Raw genomic sequence first — 20,426 nt, forward strand, 5'->3', positions numbered from 1 at the left:
CCCATGCTGAGATAGCTTGATGAGCTTAATGGTGTATATATTACATCATTTATATATATTCCCTGGAAAAAGTTTCCCTGGAATGTATGATAGCAAGATGAATTTATCTACCAGCATTCAAAATTCCTTTTGCTGTAATATAGTTTCATGTATAGTGTAGTGCTGGCTGGTAGAGAAACTTTTTTTTTTTGGGGGGGGGCAGATACTATTTTCAGCTTAAATACAAAATAGGAAAAGATCTTGAAAATCTGGCAATTCAATTCATTCAGGATTATGCTTAATTTTGCTAGGTGTAGGATATTTTTGGCTTAACCCTAATTCTTTTGTTTTTTTGATAGTCTTCTAGTTGACGTTAAGCCAGTTTGCACAAGCACCAGAGAATCCTTATTTTGCTACATCAGCCTCTCACTGCATTGAATGCACAGTTATTTGTAAACAAAAAGCAATATGTTAATTTTCCACTTTAGTCTTGTAACCTTTTTCAAGTTAAATAGTGTGGTAGCTGACTTTGATATGAAGGCCAATCAACAACATTGCAGAACATCATGCTGAAATGGGAGGGGAAAAAAATGGAAACAAGCACATAGGCTGCATTGCCATTGGCAACTGGGAAAGCCTGAATCATCTATAACCCAGAATTTGGACAAGTCCTCATGAAATTCATATGACGCTATCTTCTCTGGGAAACCAAATTTCATCATGATCTTCCACAGATCCTTAGGACTGACAGTATCAAAGGCAAATAAATACTGAGATTGTCCTGGAGTTGTCAGACACCAAATAGCGTATTAACCATTCCTCAGCCCTTTCTGAAGCCATTGGCTCTCTGAAGGGTCAATCAACTAAACTAAGGCCTCCTCTGCCAAGAATTTTGCCAGCAGTGACTATGAGAGAAAGGGTCCTTTGGAGTCATCACAAGACAAATCTATTTCCTTTTTCTTTATATAGAGGGACAGTGAAGGCTTCCTTGATCTACTGGAGGATATAACTTTCTGAAGCCACAAAACCATATTTGCTTCAGCTTTTGTATAAACAGTGGTATTTGTTTGTAGACCTCTGCTGCAATGGAATCAGCACTAACTGCTTTGCCACAGAGAGCTCACTAGAATTCAAACCCTCCTCTTTAACTGAAGAGAGGGATGCAGTCAGTGGCGTCAGCATTGTTTGATAGTCTGTTTCTAACACTATGGAAGTGTTCAGCACATCTCTCCAGGATCATGTCCTTATCACTGATCAGTATTGCTCCATCAGCACTTGAGTAGTTGAGATGCACCAAAGGGCATTGTAAAAATGCTATTATCAGTATAAAATTGAATCTCATTTGCCTTCTTACAGAGCCAGGAATTCAGCTTCATTTGCATTTAATAGTCTCTATAAAGAAGACAATTTACTGTGTTTACTTTAGAAAGAATTAAAATACTTTTTTTTAAAGCAGCTTCTGAATTTCCCATCATTTTCATCAAACCAGTCTTATGACACAGATAATGAATGCAGTGCTGTACACCAAACACTCATTTAGCTCTGTTTGAACAGACAAGGCTCTCTCACAGTTTCCCAGTCACCAATGGAGTGAAGCAGGACCTTGTACTTGCTCCCATGCTTTTTAGCATGATGTTTTCAACAATGTTGTCAGTTGCCTTCAATAAGGATCAAAATGATATCAAGGTCTATCATAATGATGGTAAATTATTTAACTTGAAAAGGCTACAAGCCAAAACTAAAGTGGAGGGAGAATAAATGCATGACTTTTTGTTTACAGATTATGAGAGTCTAAATTCCTTAATGCTACAAGTATACTCAGGTAAAATCAGGCCATCCGGGTCACAATTCTATTCCTGTGATTTAAGTAACCTCAACTCATTTGGATCAGGATTCTATTCTTGAGACTTGCATCTTTATTCTGTACCTTTACTCTTATAACATCACTCACCCCCCACATCCTGGAGAAAGTTGCCTAAAGGTCAATCTCATAACTAGTTATAGCAACTCCTAATACTTGTGAACTAATCCCAATTTCCAATGACCAGTTCTCTCAAAATCCCTAGCTTCCTTCAAAAGTACAACTCAGGTACCCCTGCCCACATTAAACAAATAGTTTCTCTTTTGAAGTTGCTTTGTATATGAATATATCACCTCTATCCCTTCCTCCATCCTTCAAAAAGCACAAGGACTGTTTTGGTCTTGTGACAGTGCCTTGCACATACTGGAAATTTAATGTGTATTGAACTAAATTAATTATGAACTACATTTTCTGGGATTTGATATAGCCAGAGATTTGTGAAGAATCATACCTTCATAGCAAAGCCTCTCAAAGACCTTACTTTTGTCTATTTCTCTAAGAAAGCACAAGCCTAAAGGTAGGAATTTCAGAAACAGCAAAAAATATGAGTAGCCTCTTAAAGGACTCATACTTTAATACTGATATTCAGTCTCATATTTGCATGAATGTTAATTTTTGGAAGACAAAGCTAAAAATCCTTGCCAATGTTTTTAAATTGGGGAGCCATTAACCCCTAACCATTTGGTGATGACTGAACAAATGGTCATTGCCTGATTTAAGAAACTTGTCAATATAAATTAGGAAGAGTTTCTCACTGAGAAGATCCAGTCTGGAATCAAGAAGAATTGCCAAAAAATCAAGGCTACACTCCTGTTCACCCATCTTCTACAAGGAAGGAGACAAGCCTTAGGCTTCAGTATCTTTGGGAACATTATTTTTTAAAAGTTTTCACCAGTTCTAGGCTAAGGGTCACTACTCTTTTCTTGCCAGGGATTAAAGTTAAGCCTGAAACTGAAGATGGTAGAAACTATAGCTGCCTCTTGACTAGGAATTTTCTCTCCGTTTCTCACCCATCTTATTGCTTTTGAACTTAGAAACTTTCCATTAGGCCTTCCTTCCCCAGGAAGCTCATTGTGCTACAAGATTGAATCTAACTTGTGCATCTCATATCATTCTCCTCCCTCTGATGATTAGATTCTTTTTACTTGAAGGGCAAGACCATGGGCTCCAGATCTTCAAGAAGACAAGTAATTTTCCTCCCCCTTTTCCACCAGCTGCTCTACTTGGCTTTGATTCCTCAAGTATCATCTCTTTTCCCTCTCCCCCTACAAAAGTCTGCCAGTCCCTCAAATTTTCAGCTTTATTTTATGTCCAGTATTTTCCCACTAGATATAAATTCTTTGTAGGCCAGGACAATCATTGTATTTATCTGTATACTCATTGTTTAGCACAGTGCCTAGAACATAATAGGTGTTTAATGTTTATTGACTGAGTAAACTCAAGAAGTCCAGCAAATTGATTTGTCCAAAAGAAATGTACAACCCTGAGAAATTTGTGGACAACCTGCCCAACACAATCCCCTCTGAAACCTTGCAGTTCTGGATCCAAGTTGCTTTGGCCACATGGACTTCCTACACATGTGCCTCATTACCACTGTAATTTAAATGTGTCCACTTTCCCCAAAGCCAATATACCTCGTTTGTGGGAGGGATGAAGAATTTACTGCTCTTTCCATTCCATCTGAATAAATGACTTTGCTAGGAGCTCATTGAGTCTACTAGCTGATTAGTGAGTAACACACTGATTGGAGCTCATGAGCTACAATTTTAGAAGAGTAGTACTGTGTAGTAACTCATCCTTGAAACCTGGGACTATTTGCCCTTCTGGAGACTCAACTGTTGATTGCAAGCTGGAAGAATATCTCAATAATTAATACTCAATAAGGAAATCCTAGAACCAGGATGGAGAAGCATGGTGGAACACAGAGTACAAGCCAAGTGAAGCAGAAATAATAGTACTAGTTTCATCATTACCTATTCCAGTATAATCCATTATTGCAGTATATAATGTATAACAAAGCTGTAAAAGCTTGCTGGGATAGGTTACAGATACCTTTAAAGGCAAAGATTTGTATTTGGTCCTAAAGAAAACAGTTTTTAGAAGCAATGTGAAGGCTGGATTGGAAGAGAGAAGAAATCCAAGGCATAGAAAGCAGTTGTGAAGCTATTGCAATAGTTAAGATGAAAGGGTTTGAACTAGGTTGGTGGCTCTGTGGCTATATACAGAGAATGGTCAGATGTAAGAGATAATATATGAAAAGATCAACAAAGGTAATGAACTTGGCCCCAGTGTACATGGATTGTGGTATATTGTCTTATTATATATAGTTAAATATACATATGCCGTCACCCTCAATAGAATATAGGTTCCCTGTAGGAAGAACTTTTTATTTTTGACTCCTCAATATCTGGAAAACAGTACTTACATAATTAATGCTTGTAGATCAAATACAGACCACCAGGACAGAATGAAGACATAAATAATTTGGGAAACATTAAGTGATGTACAATTACAGCCATGTAGTAAAAGTGCTATCAAAAGAAGAGCAAGTAATACTTTTAACTTGGCTTAATATATTTATGCTTCAAAAAGTGAAGGAACCAATGAATAGAAAACTGTAGAAATAGAAAACAGCAAATATAAAAAATTTTAAAGTGTATACTGAGCAAACTTACAAATCAAATTGAGATTTTAAAATGACATGTACAAAAGATGTAAAGAGAGGTTGACAGAAGATAAATACAAAATTATAGAACATTTTTTGTAAAAAGAGTCAGAAATGTTAAAGCTCAGAATGCCATGAGGCTATTGAAAAAACCTAAGGGATAATTTTTTTTTAATGTTAAAGTTCAATTGGGCTAAAAAGGATAAAAAAAAGGGAAAAAACTCTAATAAGAGTAAACTAGCCACTGACAAAGTGATAATAAAGAGAATACACAAGTACAAATCCTATTTCTTTTCTCTATCAAGAAGAAAATCTTTGGCCTGGAAATGACAAAAATAACTAAAAGACTGAATACCCAAAATAAGGAATTAGTAAGAGTATCCAATGATTCTTGATAAACAAATTAGAAAAACTACAGAAAAGAATTGGCAGATGTGACTATTAAGCTGTCTTTGAAAACTTGTGGATAAACATTGACTTTCTAAAAAAAAAAAAAAAAAAAAAAAAAAAAAGATGAGAACCTGCAAACATAGGCTCATATGAAAATGACTAGTGAATATATAGATAAGTGAACTGGTATGGCTTCATCAAGAATAGAATAATACTTACTTTTTTGACAATTATTAAACAAGTATATCAGGGGAATGCTGTATGGTTTACTTGGATTTTAGCAAAATATTTCATAAACTCTCATGTTATTCTTGTGTAAAAAATATATAGACTAAATAGTACAATAATTAGATGGATTTGGAACTGGTCCAATAGATAGACTCAAAGAAATACAATTATTTGATGTGAACTTGAGTGCAGGATTTCAGTGGAGTATTCCAGAGATCCACTGTTAGCCCTGTGCCATTTAACATTTTTAATGATCTGGATAAATGTTTAAGATGGCCAAATTTGTCAAATTTTTACAAGAATTAGAATGATTTCATGACAAGATTTTAAAAGATCTTGATAAGCTAAAACACTGAGCTAAAAAGATTGAATTTAATGGAGATAGAAATGTTCTAAAAGATGGTTCAAAACAAGCTTCACAAGCATATGATAGACAATACTTTTCTGTGTGAAAAAATTTTAGTGGACTGCAACACCTCAGTTATCAGTGTAACATAAATTGACAAAATCAATCAATGTGACAGTGTGAAAAAAGCTACACGTGGAAGAGAGATTATTAAGCTTGTTCTACTTGGCCCAGAAGGTAGAAATTGAAGAAATAGGTGGAAATTACATAGGCAAGTTTTTAGATTTGAGGCAAGGAAAAATCTTTTAAATGGGGAATGGAATGCTTCAATAGATAGTAGCTTTCCAGTAAATAGAAGTCCAGATAACAGGTATGTGTAGAGGTGATTCTGGTCCAGGTGTGGGCTAGATTAAATGGCTTCAGAGGTCCCTTCAAGTATAATATTCAGTGATTCTAGTATCTAAATGTTGATGTTCTTATGTTTCATCTAGAGTAAAAACAGTAAGACAGAAAAAAGTGAAGGGTTCTCCGTGTGATCTAGGCTCTGTGTGTCAGGAGGGAATCTGGCAAAAGAGTTACACCATAAAATACTGAAGAGAAGATATCACAGACGAAAGTATTAATTTGATTGTTTTGTATCAAGAAATTCTCTAAGTGTTGAGACATTTCTGTTCGGAAAGATGATTGCAACATATAAGCGGCAGTTAGTAGCACCGTGGAGGTCAAATCTACTTTACACCATCTACTTAATGACTACATTATAAGAATGCCACCCAGCTTCAATATACAAAACATTTTAACAAATTGGAGGAAGGGAATAAACAGAAGTCTCTTTACCATTTTCCATTTCTAACATTATGGGATAATAATTTGCTCATGGTTTTACATTTCCATTTTACTCTTGGTGTTTAATCACAGATCATTTTAAATATTTAATCTATCATATACAATCTTTTAACTATTTTCATACTGTCGGCTTTAGAATTGCAGATCTTTCTGAATATCCCAGAGAGTATCTGCACTCTTCTTTAAATGTTGTTCTTCCTCAGAATTCAGATTCAGCTTCACCATATCTGTGATACCAATGTACCCCAAAATACAAGGGACACTAAGGAAGACTTCTTCATTTATTCCATATAGGCCCTGAAAGGCAAAATGAAAGGGTTTTTTTCTAAAACTCATTTTAATAATATTAAGATTGAGGGAGGGATAATCACTTCAAAACACTTCACATATGCTTTCCTCAACTATGCAAAGACAGTTCAAATAGCAAGTTCTGCACCACAAGAGAGGATCTATTATGCTAACACTGTACTCCAGTAATATGATTCTTAGCTGGAAGGGGATCAGAGATCACTCAGTCCAAGTCATATCTGAAATATTAATCTATGGCACCTTCCAACAGCAGTCACCCAGACTCTGCTTGAAGACCTCCATCTACCTTACAACCTGGACAGCTTTAATTTTTAGGACACTATCTTCATGTAATTTCTATCCATTATAACTCCCAGTTCATCTTTCTGGGTAAGCAAAACAAGGCTGATTGATCTTCAACAAGATGACTATCAAATCCCCTTTGAAGGTCTTCTGCCCTCTAAGTTAAACATATCTACTTCTTTCAAGCTTAGCCTTGGTTATTGTGTCTTTCACTCCTTCACAATCCTAGTTATCTCCTCTGGACATGTATCAATTTAACCAAAATCCCTCCTAACATGTAGTGTCCAGAAGTGAAAATGCTAATCAAAGGTGATTTTCCATGTCTCTTAATCAGTGCAGAACAAAGTAATGAATCTAGAATCACAATCTCCCAGTTCTAAATTCTGGCTCTGCCATTTACCTACCTGTGAAAACTTGGTCAAGTCACTCGACCTCATTTGTAAAATGAGAGGGTTGGATCAGATGATCTCGAAAGTCTGTTCCATTTCTATTACTAGGATCCTATATTTCATTAGCATCAACTAATACCAATTTTTTTTCAGCTACCATATCATACAACTCACTCACTGAACTCATGCTTATTTAATTTTCCTAAGCACTGTTAAAACTTCTATACTGTACTTGTTCAGCTAACTTTTTTAACCAAAATACATTCTGCCTTATAAACTTTATTTTATTAGATTTGACTATTTTTTCTGGCCTATTGAGGCTTTTTTCTTCTAAATTCTGTCACCCAATAAATTAATCCATTTCGAACTTCATTGACTGTGTATTGTACTCATCTCTATTAAGTCCTTCAATAGATTGTAAACTCCTTAAGGGCAGAAACAATTTCCTTGTATCGCTTACTTCCTTAATGAATATTTGTTGAATTAAAAAGAATATACATTGGAACTTGAAACGGGTATCTAAACTATTCCTTTGTCTAAATCATTAATTTTTAAAAACTCTTGTTTGTTTTTCCGAAGAACAAAAGAGGATTTTGAAAATGTGAATATGAAACTATGAATTTCTTTTCTATCTAGATTGACTGTTTTAAATTTAACCCAGCAGTACCAACACTGCTCTGAATGGCCTATGATCCTTTTGAACTTTCTCCAGATCTATGTAGTTTTTAAAATGTTTCATTAAGTTGTTTTTTCTTCTTTTTTTTCACTACTTATTCCCCACAAAAAAATTCTACTCCAAAAAATTAAAGTCCTTCGTTGTAATAAAAAAGAACCACATTGGCCATATCTGAAAATACAGATCTTCTTCAGCAGCTGTTTTCGATCACCTCTGAATGGAAGACATGCTTCCTTGTGAACCTACTTAAAACACACTTGGTCCCTGCAGTTTTCAGAGTTACATTTCAGAAATGTTTTCCTTTATCATAACTGTAGTCACTGTTCTCTGCATTCTCTTCATTTTACTTGTCTGTTCCCAGAAGTCTTCTCAAGCCTATCTGAATCCATCTCTTCTAGAGTTTATATTTATGGCACTGTAGTGACTATCTTTCCAATATGCCATACTGCCTCTCTTACAACATGGCTCTTGGGATATATGTTCATACATATTTGTACCTAATAAATCCGGTGTACTTGCAATAAATTTCTCTGATAATTGTCAAAAATTTTTTTGACAATTTAAGATTTTTTCCTAGTTGTTTCCCTTCTTAGTCTAACTGGATTTTATAAGGTAGAAAAATGTTTCAATTTTATGTGATCAAAACCACCCATTTTTCCCATTAGAATCATCTCTATTTTTTGTTCAACCAAGATAAATCAAAATGGATACATGACCTAGAATAAAGAGATTTTACAAGAAAATTAGAAGAACATGGAACATAGTACTTATCAGATTTATGGATGGGCAAACAATTTGTGAATAAACAAGAGATAGAGAGCAAAGTTAAGTACAAATTGGATAATTTCAATTACATTCAATTAAAAAGGTTTTGGAAAAATAAAACAAATGTAGTCAAGATTGAAAGGAAAGGAGAAAATTGGAGGAAATTTTCCACAGGCAAGGTTATCAGATAAAGGTCCCATATCTAAAATATATAAAGAACTTTATCAAATCTAAAAACTGATAAATGGGCAAAGGATTTGAATAGGAAGTTTTCAGATTAAAAAATCAAAACAATGTATAGCCATATGAAAAAATGTTCTAAATCATTATTGATTAAAGAAATGCAAATTAAAACAAACCTGAGATTTCATTTTCTATCTACCAAGATTGGCTAAAGTAATAGCAGGAGAAAGTGACAAATGTTGTAGGGTAGGAGAAAAAATTGGGACACTGAATCATGTCAATGGAATTATGGAATTAAAGAGCAATCTGGAATTGTGCCCAAAAATAATTATTAAACTACCTCTACCCTTGACCTAGCAATACACTATTTGGCCTGTTTCCAAAGATAATTATGGAAAAAGGAAGATAATTTATATGTTTTAAAATGTTTATAGCAGCTCTCTTTGTGGTGGCAAAAACTGGAAATTGCTCATCAATTGGAGAATGGCTGACCAAGTTGTCTATAATTGTGATGGAATACTATAGTGCTATAAGACATGAAGAACTCAATGAATTTTTAAAAATCTGGAAAGAATGAAATGAGCTGAACCAAGAGAACACTGTAACCATACAGTAATATGAACAGCTTTGAGCAAATAAGTTATTTTAACTATTATAAATAACCAAATTAACTACAAAGGATAGATGAAGAAAGAAGCTATCTGCTTTTTTTGAATTTAATGGTAGCCATCTGTAGAATGGAGAGAAAGAAGGAAAAAAAACCTATATGATAATTTTATCGTATATTTAAAAGGAATAGCAAGTTGTATATAGCAGATTTACAGTTTCATTACAATCATCTTTTTATTTTACTATGATATGAAAATTCTTGCTTCATTCCATAGATTAAAAATAAATTTCTTCCCATCCAGAATTGCGAAAGATTTCCTATACTTCTCTTATTTATGATTTATTATATTTAAGTCATTTAGGTACTTTGTGTTATATACACACACATACATACTATACACACATAAAATGAAATATTAGGCTAAAGCTACTTTCTGCTGAACTACTTTGCAGTCTTCCCAGGAGTTCTTGTTTTTATACTCATGGTTTCTTATAGCACAATATTTCATTACATTCATATACCACAATTTGTTCAGTCATCTCCCAGGTGATAGGAATAAAATGTTTGTTTTTTAACATCACATTGATTTTCAAATTCCCTACACCAAATATCAAGAATTCTTTTATAGCTAAGATTAAGAAAAAGAAGGAAAATGTTCAACAAAAACAATGAACACACACCAAGTACTATTCTGCACCTGGGAATGAATTTTTAAAATTTACTTCTCTGGCCATTGTTATGATAACATGGCATCATACTGTTGTAGCAGACATATATGTATGTATGTATACATATGTACATATACCTATACATATATAGATGTGTGTATGTGTATTACACATATGTATATATATATATATATACATATATATATATATATATACACACAAACTTCTTGATTCTACATTCTGCATTACTTCATAAAAAGGCTTTTCAAATTTCCTTGAATTATTTATATTCATCATTTCTTCTGGCACATAATATTCTACATTAATGCAGTACAATTTGTTTCACCTTCCCCTAAACTATGGGCATCTACCTTGTTTCCAATTCTTTACTAGCATTGAATATTTAATAAATAATTTAAAATACTTTAATTTTGATAAAAAGCTGAAATTAATGCTTTTCACATTAATTGACCATTTCTTTCTGTCTTTGACCTCCTTGTGGGTCTAAGATGTGCCTAAGATATAGATCTTAGCGTCAAAGATATGGACATTTTCATCACTTTTTAAAAATAATTTCAAAATGTTTTCCTGAAGCGTCAGTCCAATTCATAGTTTCATGAACTATTATCTTCCCAAAGGCCCTCCAGCAGCCTTAAAATTTTTATACATTTTGGGGCAGCTAGGTAGCACAGTGGATAACGCACCAGTCCTGAAGTCAGGAGGACCTGAGTTCAAATTTGCCAGCAGACACTTAACACTTCCTAGTTGTGTGACCATGGGCAAGTCACTTAGCCCCCAATTGCCTCAGCCAAAAAAAAAAAAATATGTCAATTTGTTAAGTATTTAGTAAAAACTCAGTTATTTTAATTTGAATTTATTATTCATGATTTGGAGTAAATTTTCATATGGAAGCTGATCATTTGCTTTTCTTCTGAAAACTTTGTTAATAAACTGACTATTTTTCTATTGGAAAATGACTCTCGATCTAACTTGTATAGTTCCTATTTATCTTGTCTATCAAATTATATCTGAGATATTAAGTAAAAAGAATCTTCTCCTGCTTGACAGTTTGTCTAGCTACATTGATTTTGTTCATACAAGAGCCAAATTTTCATTTTAGATCACTGAAATTGTGTATTTTATCTTTTATGATTTCCTTTATCCTTTAATTTATTAAATAATATCCCAGTTGTGGAAAGACAGGCACATTAATATACTGATTTTGCCTTGTCACATCTCATCTTAGATTACTTGCCACCATTTTCTGCCTTCACTTCTATAATAATATTTAATGCTACTAAAATCACCATTATGATTGAGTATATTACAAATATTAACATGATTTCAACTGGGTCCTCACTGTGGCAAAGGAATCCTCCCTAATGGATTTATATCATCCTTCCAACAGTGGCTTTTCCAAACCTTTTCATCCTTTCTTATCCTCTTTTCCCATTCTCTTAGCTGAGAACTTTGCCTTAGACTAAAAAAATTAGACTCTTTACTAAGAGCTGCGTCTTTTCTTCTCACCGCCCCCCCCATGCCTTCTGCCCTAGATGTCCTTCATCCATCTCATACAATGTCTCTATTAGACACTCTGCCATGCTTAACCTCTCACTAATCTTCAATCTCTGCTTGTCTACTGGTTGCTTCTCTCCCACTTAAAAATATGGTCACATCTCTTACCCATTCTTTAAAAAAAACATACATTATTCCCATCAGCATTCTGAGCCAGTGAAGTATCTCAGTGGTCAGAGTACTCATACTGGAATTAAGAAGATCTGAGTTCAAATCCAACCTGATATTTATTAGCTGTGTGACCCTGGGCAAGTCACTTATGTTCTATTTGCCTTAACCCACCAAAGGAGGAAATAACATGCCACTCTAGTATTTTTGCCAAGAAAACCTCATGGACAGTACTGTTGTACTTTGGCCTGTGGGGTCCTAAAGAGTCAGATATGGCTGAATGATTGAACAACAAGGACTAGTATCCTGTATATCTTTCTCCTCCCTTGGAGGAGGTTGGAAGACAGACTAGAGTAAGGGGCACCAGTCGTAGATGACTTTTTCAAGGAGTGTAATTTGTAAGGGAGAAGATTTGATATGACAATCAAATGAGATTTTAGATATATGTATGTGTATATATATACATATATATATACACACATATACATACATATGAATGTGTGTATATATGTACTATATATGTGTATCACTTTTAAGCTGCATATCAGCCCCCAGAGAAAGAAATGACAGAATCTGAACACAGACCTAACCACATTCACTCCCTTCTTTCCTTCTAGATATTGTAGTGGATTAAGCACTAGGCTCAGAATTAGAAAGACTCATCTTCCTGAGTTCAATTCCAGCCTCAGACACTTCTTGGTTGTATGACAAATCACTTCACCCAATTTGCTCAGTTTCCTCACATGTAAATGAACCAGAAAAGAAAATAGCCACCACTTTGCCAAGAAAACTCCAAAATGGGGTCATGAAGGATCAGAGATAACTGAAAAAAAACAACAACACAACCAAGAACATTTTATAGATGAAGAAAATGAGGCCTCGAAAGACCCTGTGTGCCCAGGGTCACACAGCTAATAAATGTCTAAGTCAAAATATTTTTTTTAATTTTTCATTTTCCTGACTCTCAAGACCAATACTATACTACCTATTGTGGGCCTAGCTGCCTTATGAAGTAAGCAGAACCAGAAAATATAGTGATGTGAACAAAAGAAAAACCAACAAAAATCTCAAACCCAGGAAATTACTATGACTAATCTCTGACCTCACTGATTTCCTTTAAGTCCCAACTAAAATTTCACCTTCTATAGAAAGCCTCTTCCAATTCTAATTAATTCCAGTGCCTTGACTCTGTTAATTACTTCCTATTTATCATATATGTAACTTACCTTGAGGGCAAAGATTCGTTGCCTCATTTTGTACCCCAGTGCTCAGCATAGCTCCTGGCACCTAATACTACTTAAAAACATATATATTTGTTGATTGCTGATAAGAGAATATATTTTTAACAGAAGTAGGGAATTATGGATATACAACACTGGTTAGTTTTGAACTAATTTTTCCCTTTTATGCTTTGTTATAAGGGATCTTAAAATATTTTTAGTTCTGAAAAGTACCTCTTTCCAGTATCTTTTAACTTTTTTTTAATGACTTCACCTCTTATTTTATATATCCAATCTGGAGCTTATTATGATTATAAGCTGAAAGATGTTAGTCTAAATTCAATTTCTGTCAAATTGCATTCTGGTTTTTTTAGCTATTTTTAGAGTTCTTACTTCAATAGCTTGCATTTTTAGGTTTACTGACTACTAGGCTGCCATATTAATTTATTGCTAGGTCTTACCTAACCAGTCTGTTCCCATAATCTATGTTTCTATTTTTTAAGCAGTACTAAATATAATCTTTATGATCCTCCTTTTTTCCTTTTTTATTATTTCCCTTTTTTTGTCTCTCTAGAGATGAAGTTGCTTTAATCTGACTTAAGAACAAGCATAAATTTGGCCCTGCACTTCACACTGTCAAAGATACAAAAATAAATACAACATAGTCACTGTTCCATCCTCCAAAAGAAATTACAATTTAAGAAGGGAGATAAAATAAATAAAATACAAAACATTATCTGTCAAAATCTTATGTCATAATTCATAGAATAACCAAGTATTAAGAGAATAAAAGAGAAAGAATAGATCACTATTAACTGTGGTAGTGAGATATCTACATGGATTTGAATTAAGACTCTGAAGGATAGATAGGATTTCAACTGATACGAAGGTGGGAAAAAGGAATTCTAGGTATAGGTAATGGTATGAGCAAAGGTACAAAAGCAAAAATCATGGCATATGTTTATAGAACTCAACTACATGGAGATCAGGAAAGGTAAATAACAGACTGTGAAATGTTTTTAATACTGAAGTAAAAATGCTTAGACTTTATTCAGTAGCTAGTGAGGAACCAGATAAGGTTTTTAAGCAATGGAGTGATGTGATCAGATCTGTGATGTTAAGAAGATTATTCTGAGAGTAGTATATAAGAAGAGTGAAAAAAGAATGAAGTTGGAGAGGTTACTTTGGAGATTATTGCAATAGTTCAAAAAGAGAGCTATGTGATAGTAACATCCATGAAAAAAGAGCAAATTTATGAGACGTAGCTGATGAGATTTAATGCCTCAATTTAATGTTGGATCAAAAGGATAAAAGATGACTAAAAAGTTTCAGATATGAGTGAAAAGCAGAAAATAATACAACTAATAAAAATGATGAAGTTAGGATGATGAGACTTGTTATGTACAAGTACCTTGATCATGGTGGAAACTGGATGCACTCTTCTAAGATTATTCATCATAGTTCTTACCAAATCTGCCACAGACAGGCCAATAGCCCATGAAGTATATCCCTTCAGCTTGATAACCTCATAAGCACTACAATGGTTAAAAAAAATAATAATAATAAAATAAAAATGTCAAATGCAAGCTGAGAGAAAAAAACAGCACTCATCAAGCCTGAGCACAGCTGCTCTACTGACATTTCAAACTGGTATTATCAAACATCTTTAACCCAATATGTCCAAAACAACTTATCTTTCTGCTCAAACCCATTGACCTTTTAAATTTTTTTTATTAAGTTAAAGGCACTACTACTATCCTTCCAGTCACCCATATTTGCATTTTCAACATTATCCTAGATTCTTCCCTTTACTCAACATATCCAGTAAACTTGCCAAATGTAGTTTATATTGCCATAACATCTCTCCTATCTGACCCCTTCTCATTATTTCCATGGATACCACTTTAGTATAGGGATAAGACTAGTTGACTAGACCATTACAATAGTCTTCTAGTTGGTTTCCCTGCTTCCACCTCTTAGAGCATATAGACTAAACTCAAGTGAAACCTTCCTTCAAGAGATCTTTCTTAAGTTTCCAAGTTATTAATACTACTCCCCACCTAGACACAAGGTTTATTTTGTATGTATCTTGTATTCATTTCTCTCTGGACAAGATGTATTCTTACCAGTAGAATCCACGTTCATTTCTGTCTATGAATTCTTGGTGCCCAGCATAGAGAAGGCACTAAATGTTTAATTATTGTCTATAATTTTTCTTCTAAGGAGCTAATACTAGCTAAACTTTAAAACATATAAATAAGTGATTTTTCTCAGCTTACCAAATCTAATTCTTTATTTTTGCCCTTGATTTTATCCTTTCTCTTCCTGCCTACTCTGTATCTTTCTGTATCAATCCCCTCCCTCTCTTACAATTTTCATCTCTCCTGTTTGATGGCTATTTCTCTTGTGCCTACATATTCATGTCTCACTCAACTTGAAAAATCATAATACAAACTTGTATCATCTCTTTCATTCCTTTTACGTCAAACGTCCTTTATCTTCTTAGCTCCTTGTAATCTGGTTTCTATTTCTACTGTTCTATTAAAACTGTTATGTCTAGGGTCTGTATCATTATCACCTGGTTGACAAATATGATACTTTGTTCTCTGTTCTGAACTGTTCTATAATATTTAGCAATTATAAACCATAAAGTATTATATAAATATGAGTTGTTATTATTAACCATTTTTGTATGAATTTCTTTGCTCCCCTCCCCCTTCCTTTAGTTTCTGTGATACCACTTTTGGCTGGCTCCTTATCTTTTTAATCTTGTAACTGCCATCTATCAATTTGTCCAGTTATATGCCCCAAAACATTGACCTCTTCCATCTCTCTACTCCATACTTTCAATTTTTAACTCTTATTAATGCTGCAGCCAAGATCTCTTGAAAATTCATTTTTGTTGCTCCCTTCTCAGTTTCTTACTAATACCTTGAGTCCCTTCTTTCCAGGACTATTCCAGTCCTCATTGATGATCCTTCTCATTATTCTCTTCCAACCACCCCACCACTACCTTAAATGTACTCACATAATTAAAAATGGCTCTTTCCCTTCAAGAATCCAAGAACTAAAAAATTTTAAATATAATTTTACCTTTCAACTACCTGTCTATGAACAGTTTTCCAATTCTCTGAATCGTCATCAGTTCCCAAAGTGGGTTGTAGATTCTTCAGGGAAACACCAGCAATATTCACTCCACTCCATACAGGCACTGAGAAAAACACAACCCAGAATTAGCATATTTTATTCATGTAATTTCAATAATTTCAATCCACTTAAGTCAGCCTTTACTATCAAGCTTACTATCAAGCTTAAAAATCAAAATATTCAGTAGATTTATGATTTCATCCATCCATTCACAGATATCTTTCAGAGTTTTAATTATATCCACTTCTCTTCCAGCTTTGCTACTACTTAATATCTACTGACTTTCGTGATATATAAGTCAAATAAAATCCAAAAAAGTGTATTCATATCTTTGAAAGCTTTTCTGTGAGCTGGAATTATTATTTTTATTTTTTATTTAAGCTTTTCCTTTTCAAAACATATTTATAGATAACATTCAACATTTCACCCTTGCAAAACCATGTATTCCAAATTTTTTTCCCTCCTTTCCTGCTAGACCCTCTCATAGATAGCACATAATCCAATATATGTTAAACATGTGGAATTCTTCTATACATATTTCCACAATTATCATGCTGCACAAGGAAAATCAGATCAAAAAGAAAAAAATGAGAAGAAAATAAAATGCAAACAACAACAACAAAAAGATTGAAAATGCTATATTGTGATCCTTGAGTTCCCACAGTTCTCTCTCTGGGTATAGATGGATCCACATTGAGTTCCCACAGTTCTCTCTTTGGGTATAGATGGCTCTCTTCATCACAAGTCTATTGGAATTGAATTGAATCATCTCACTGTTGAAAAGAGCCACATCTCTCAGAATTGATTATCATATAATCTTGTTGCTGCTGTGTACAATGTTCTCTTGGTTCTACTCACTACACGTTCATGTAAGTCTCTCCATGCATCTTTGAAATCATCCTGCTTATCATTTCTTAGAGAACAATAATATTCCATAACATTCAATACCACAACTTATTCAGCCATTCCCCATTAATGGGCATCCATTCAGTTTCCAGTTTCTTGCCACTACAAAGAGGACTGCTACAAACACTTTTGTACATGTGGGTCCCTTTCCCTCCTTTATGATTTCTTTGGAAAACAGGCATTCTCTGTAATTTAAAAAATATATATATTGGTACTTTCTTTTTATATCAAGCCCATTTCCAAATCTAACTCCATTTCCAAATCCACTTTAAAGAAAGTCATCACATATAATAGTAAATAAAGGAGAAGGGGGAAAATTCAGCAAACAGTATCAACTGTGTGACAGTATATGGACTGTTCCATAACCATAGTACCCCCTCTACAAAAGCTAAAGGAAAGTGAATTTTTTCCTCTCTTTGGGACCAAGCTTGATGAATCACAAGGAGTATACCTAATGTGCTTGGGGATTCTAATGGGGAACACAAGTTTTCAAAAACTTACCCCTTATTTTTGTCAGCCTAATTGTTTCACTCATAACATGTTATAGTCTACTCATTTCTCTATGAACTTCCCCATTCTCAATTGGATGTCACTTAACATCATTTTTTTCCTTCTCTTCTTAGAATGTTCTTTTTATATCAAGAAGGTCAGGGCTGATATAATTCAGTTCCTTTATATCGACTCATTCACTGGAGAAGGGGGTCTCATTAGAATAATAAAACAGCTAAATTAATCTTCATGGATGGTTAAAAGCTGTATGTTTCTAATTATTCTAATAATAACTTCACACGTTTAATGGGTATTATACTATTTATTTTCTCACTGAGTTGGGGAAAGGATGGAGGGAAGAAGAGAATTTGAAACTCAAAAAAAGATTAATTTTTAAAAATTAAAAACGAAAAAAGACAAAGAAAAAGAACATTCTTTAGAGAAGTATGGAAAAAACATGAAGTGCTGCAGAGTGAAGTAAGACCAGCCAAAACTTAAATAATATAAAAAATGAGTACAACAATGTAAAAAATGTAAAGAACCACACACAAAAATCAAAAGTGAAAAAAGCAAAATTTTAAATATCATGCAGGATTCAAATGCAGAAGTATGAGAGGAATATCTCTCCTTCCTTCAAGCTGTTACTTATTGCACATGTTTTCAGATTTTTTTCAGCATATGAATTGGTTATATAATTTTTCCTCTTTTGTTTATTATCTTTAAAAATACTTGTACTATTTGATGGCTCTTGGGGAAAGGGAGGGATACTAGGAAAAAATAATAAAAAATAATGTAAAATCCAAAAAACATCAATAAATTTGTTTAATTAAAAAAAAAGAAATCGCCTGTTTACATCCTTTGACCATTTATCAACAAAGGAAAATCCTACTTGTTCAAGGTCCAGCTTAAATCCATTTCTTCTTTTTTATGAAGCCTTCTTAAGCCTATAATAAATTCTTAGCATCTAGTATCTTCTAGTCAGGGACAAAATGTCATATTCATTTGTTTTCTAAGAGTTATTACATAGTCATTCTGTTCTTACAGCTAGTCTTTAATAAGGGCAAAGGCTATATTTTAAAACTTTGTGTCCCTCATGATACCTAGAATGGTGCTTGAAAAATAAGTAAAAAAAAATTACATGTCAAATATGAAAAAATGTTTTAATAAAAGTATCAATTATATAACTAATTTAAATAATGATTACATAATTTAAAGAACAAGCTTAGCCCTAAAAAAGAACTCTTTCCTTTCAATGTAAAAGTTGGAAACATAGTGGACATGCTGTAAAACAGAAGTGTCAAATTTGTGGCCAACTCTGCTCTGGAAAACCCCCAGAATGATTTAAATGTATATATTAAAATGTAAGAAAATATTTAACAAAATACAAATACAGTATAACAGAAGTAATGTTAATTTGCAGTTTTCTAGTTCAATATTTGGCCTAGAGATCCATTTCTATTTGAGCTTAACATAAATGCTCTAAAATATATTGTTTCAGCTAATTTGGATGAACTGCTTTTTCTTTTGCCATCTCACCAAATTTAAAGAAAAATACTAAAAAAAAAAAATTAGCCAAATAGCAATCTATCATGTTCTTAACTATCTCCTGGAATTGGAAAAATCTAATTTAAAATTTGAATTTAATAATCTAGTTCATTCTATAAAGATAACACCTTTCAAAAAGACAAAAGTTGTATTTACTTACCACTAGAATCACCATGCTCCCCAATAATCCAACCATGACAGCTTGTTGGATTGACACTCAGCCTACTGCCAATTAGGAAACGGAAACGGGCAGAGTCTAGATTTGTTCCACTTCCAATAACTCGGTTCTGGGGCAAGCCACTTAGCTTCCAGGTGACATATGTCAGAATGTCCACTAAAAACAAAATTCATATTACAAACAAATTTTGAGATACTTATTCATCCAACTCTGCTTTTAAGAGTTTGTTTTTCTGAACTCAAAATGTCCTGTATTCACAGTGATTCTTAACAGTATATACTGGTTAAAATTGGTAGACAAATATTTGTCATTTGTTAATGTCAGCAACAGTAATAATATACAATAAGACAGTGAAAAAATATCAATTATTTTTCAGGTTTATTACCTCATTATTACCCTATATAATCTCATGGTAATATGAGGCAGAATTGCTGAGTTAATATTTTTCCCCAATTATATATAAAAGTAATTTAAACACTTTTTAAAAATTTATAGGTCCTTAATACACTGTTGGTGGAGTTGAACTGATCTGACTATTCTGGAGAGCAATTTGGAACTATGCCCAAAGTGCTACTGAACTGTGCATGCCATTTGACCCAAAAGTCTCTCTACTGGGCCTGTATCTGAAAGAAATCAAGGAGGGAAGGGGACACATACAAAAATGTTTGTGGCAACCATTTTTCTTGAGTGGCAAGAAACTGGAAACTGAGTGGATGCCCATCAGCTGGAGAATGGCTAAATAAATTACAGTATATGAATGATATAGAACATTATTGTTCTCTAAGAAATGATAGCAGGATGATTTCAGAGAGGCCTGGAGAGACTTATATAAACTGATACTAAGTGAAGTGAATGATATAGGAGGTCCTTATACATGACAACAGCAAGATTACATGATAATCAATTCTGACAGACATGATTCTTTTCAACATGAGATGACTTCAGGAAAATTCCAATAGACTTAATAGAGAGATCCATCTGTATCCAGAAAGGGAACTGTGAGGACTGAATGTGGATCACATAGTATTTTCATTTTTGCTGTTTGCTTCCTTTTTCTTTTC

At 33.6% G+C, this 20,426-nt stretch overlaps 1 protein-coding gene across 1 annotated transcript in view; it reads right to left on the minus strand.

The window, feature by feature from the left end:
* Window positions 1-6,349: 6,349 nt before the first annotated feature.
* Window positions 6,350-20,426, minus strand: part of LOC127540293 (L-lactate dehydrogenase A chain-like) — a 38,562-nt gene continuing 24,485 nt past the window's right edge. Inside the window, exons 5-8 of the mRNA XM_051964923.1 lie at window positions 19,348-19,521; window positions 16,194-16,311; window positions 14,512-14,635; window positions 6,350-6,612 (exon numbers count right to left, since the gene is read on the minus strand). Of these exons, the coding sequence (XP_051820883.1) occupies window positions 6,448-6,612; window positions 14,512-14,635; window positions 16,194-16,311; window positions 19,348-19,521 (581 nt within the window). The 3' untranslated portion in view covers window positions 6,350-6,447. The remainder of the gene's footprint in view (window positions 6,613-14,511; window positions 14,636-16,193; window positions 16,312-19,347; window positions 19,522-20,426) is intronic.

The sequence above is a fragment of the Antechinus flavipes genome, chromosome 6, assembly GCF_016432865.1.
Source record: "Antechinus flavipes isolate AdamAnt ecotype Samford, QLD, Australia chromosome 6, AdamAnt_v2, whole genome shotgun sequence".
NCBI classification, from domain to species: Eukaryota; Metazoa; Chordata; class Mammalia; order Dasyuromorphia; family Dasyuridae; genus Antechinus; species Antechinus flavipes.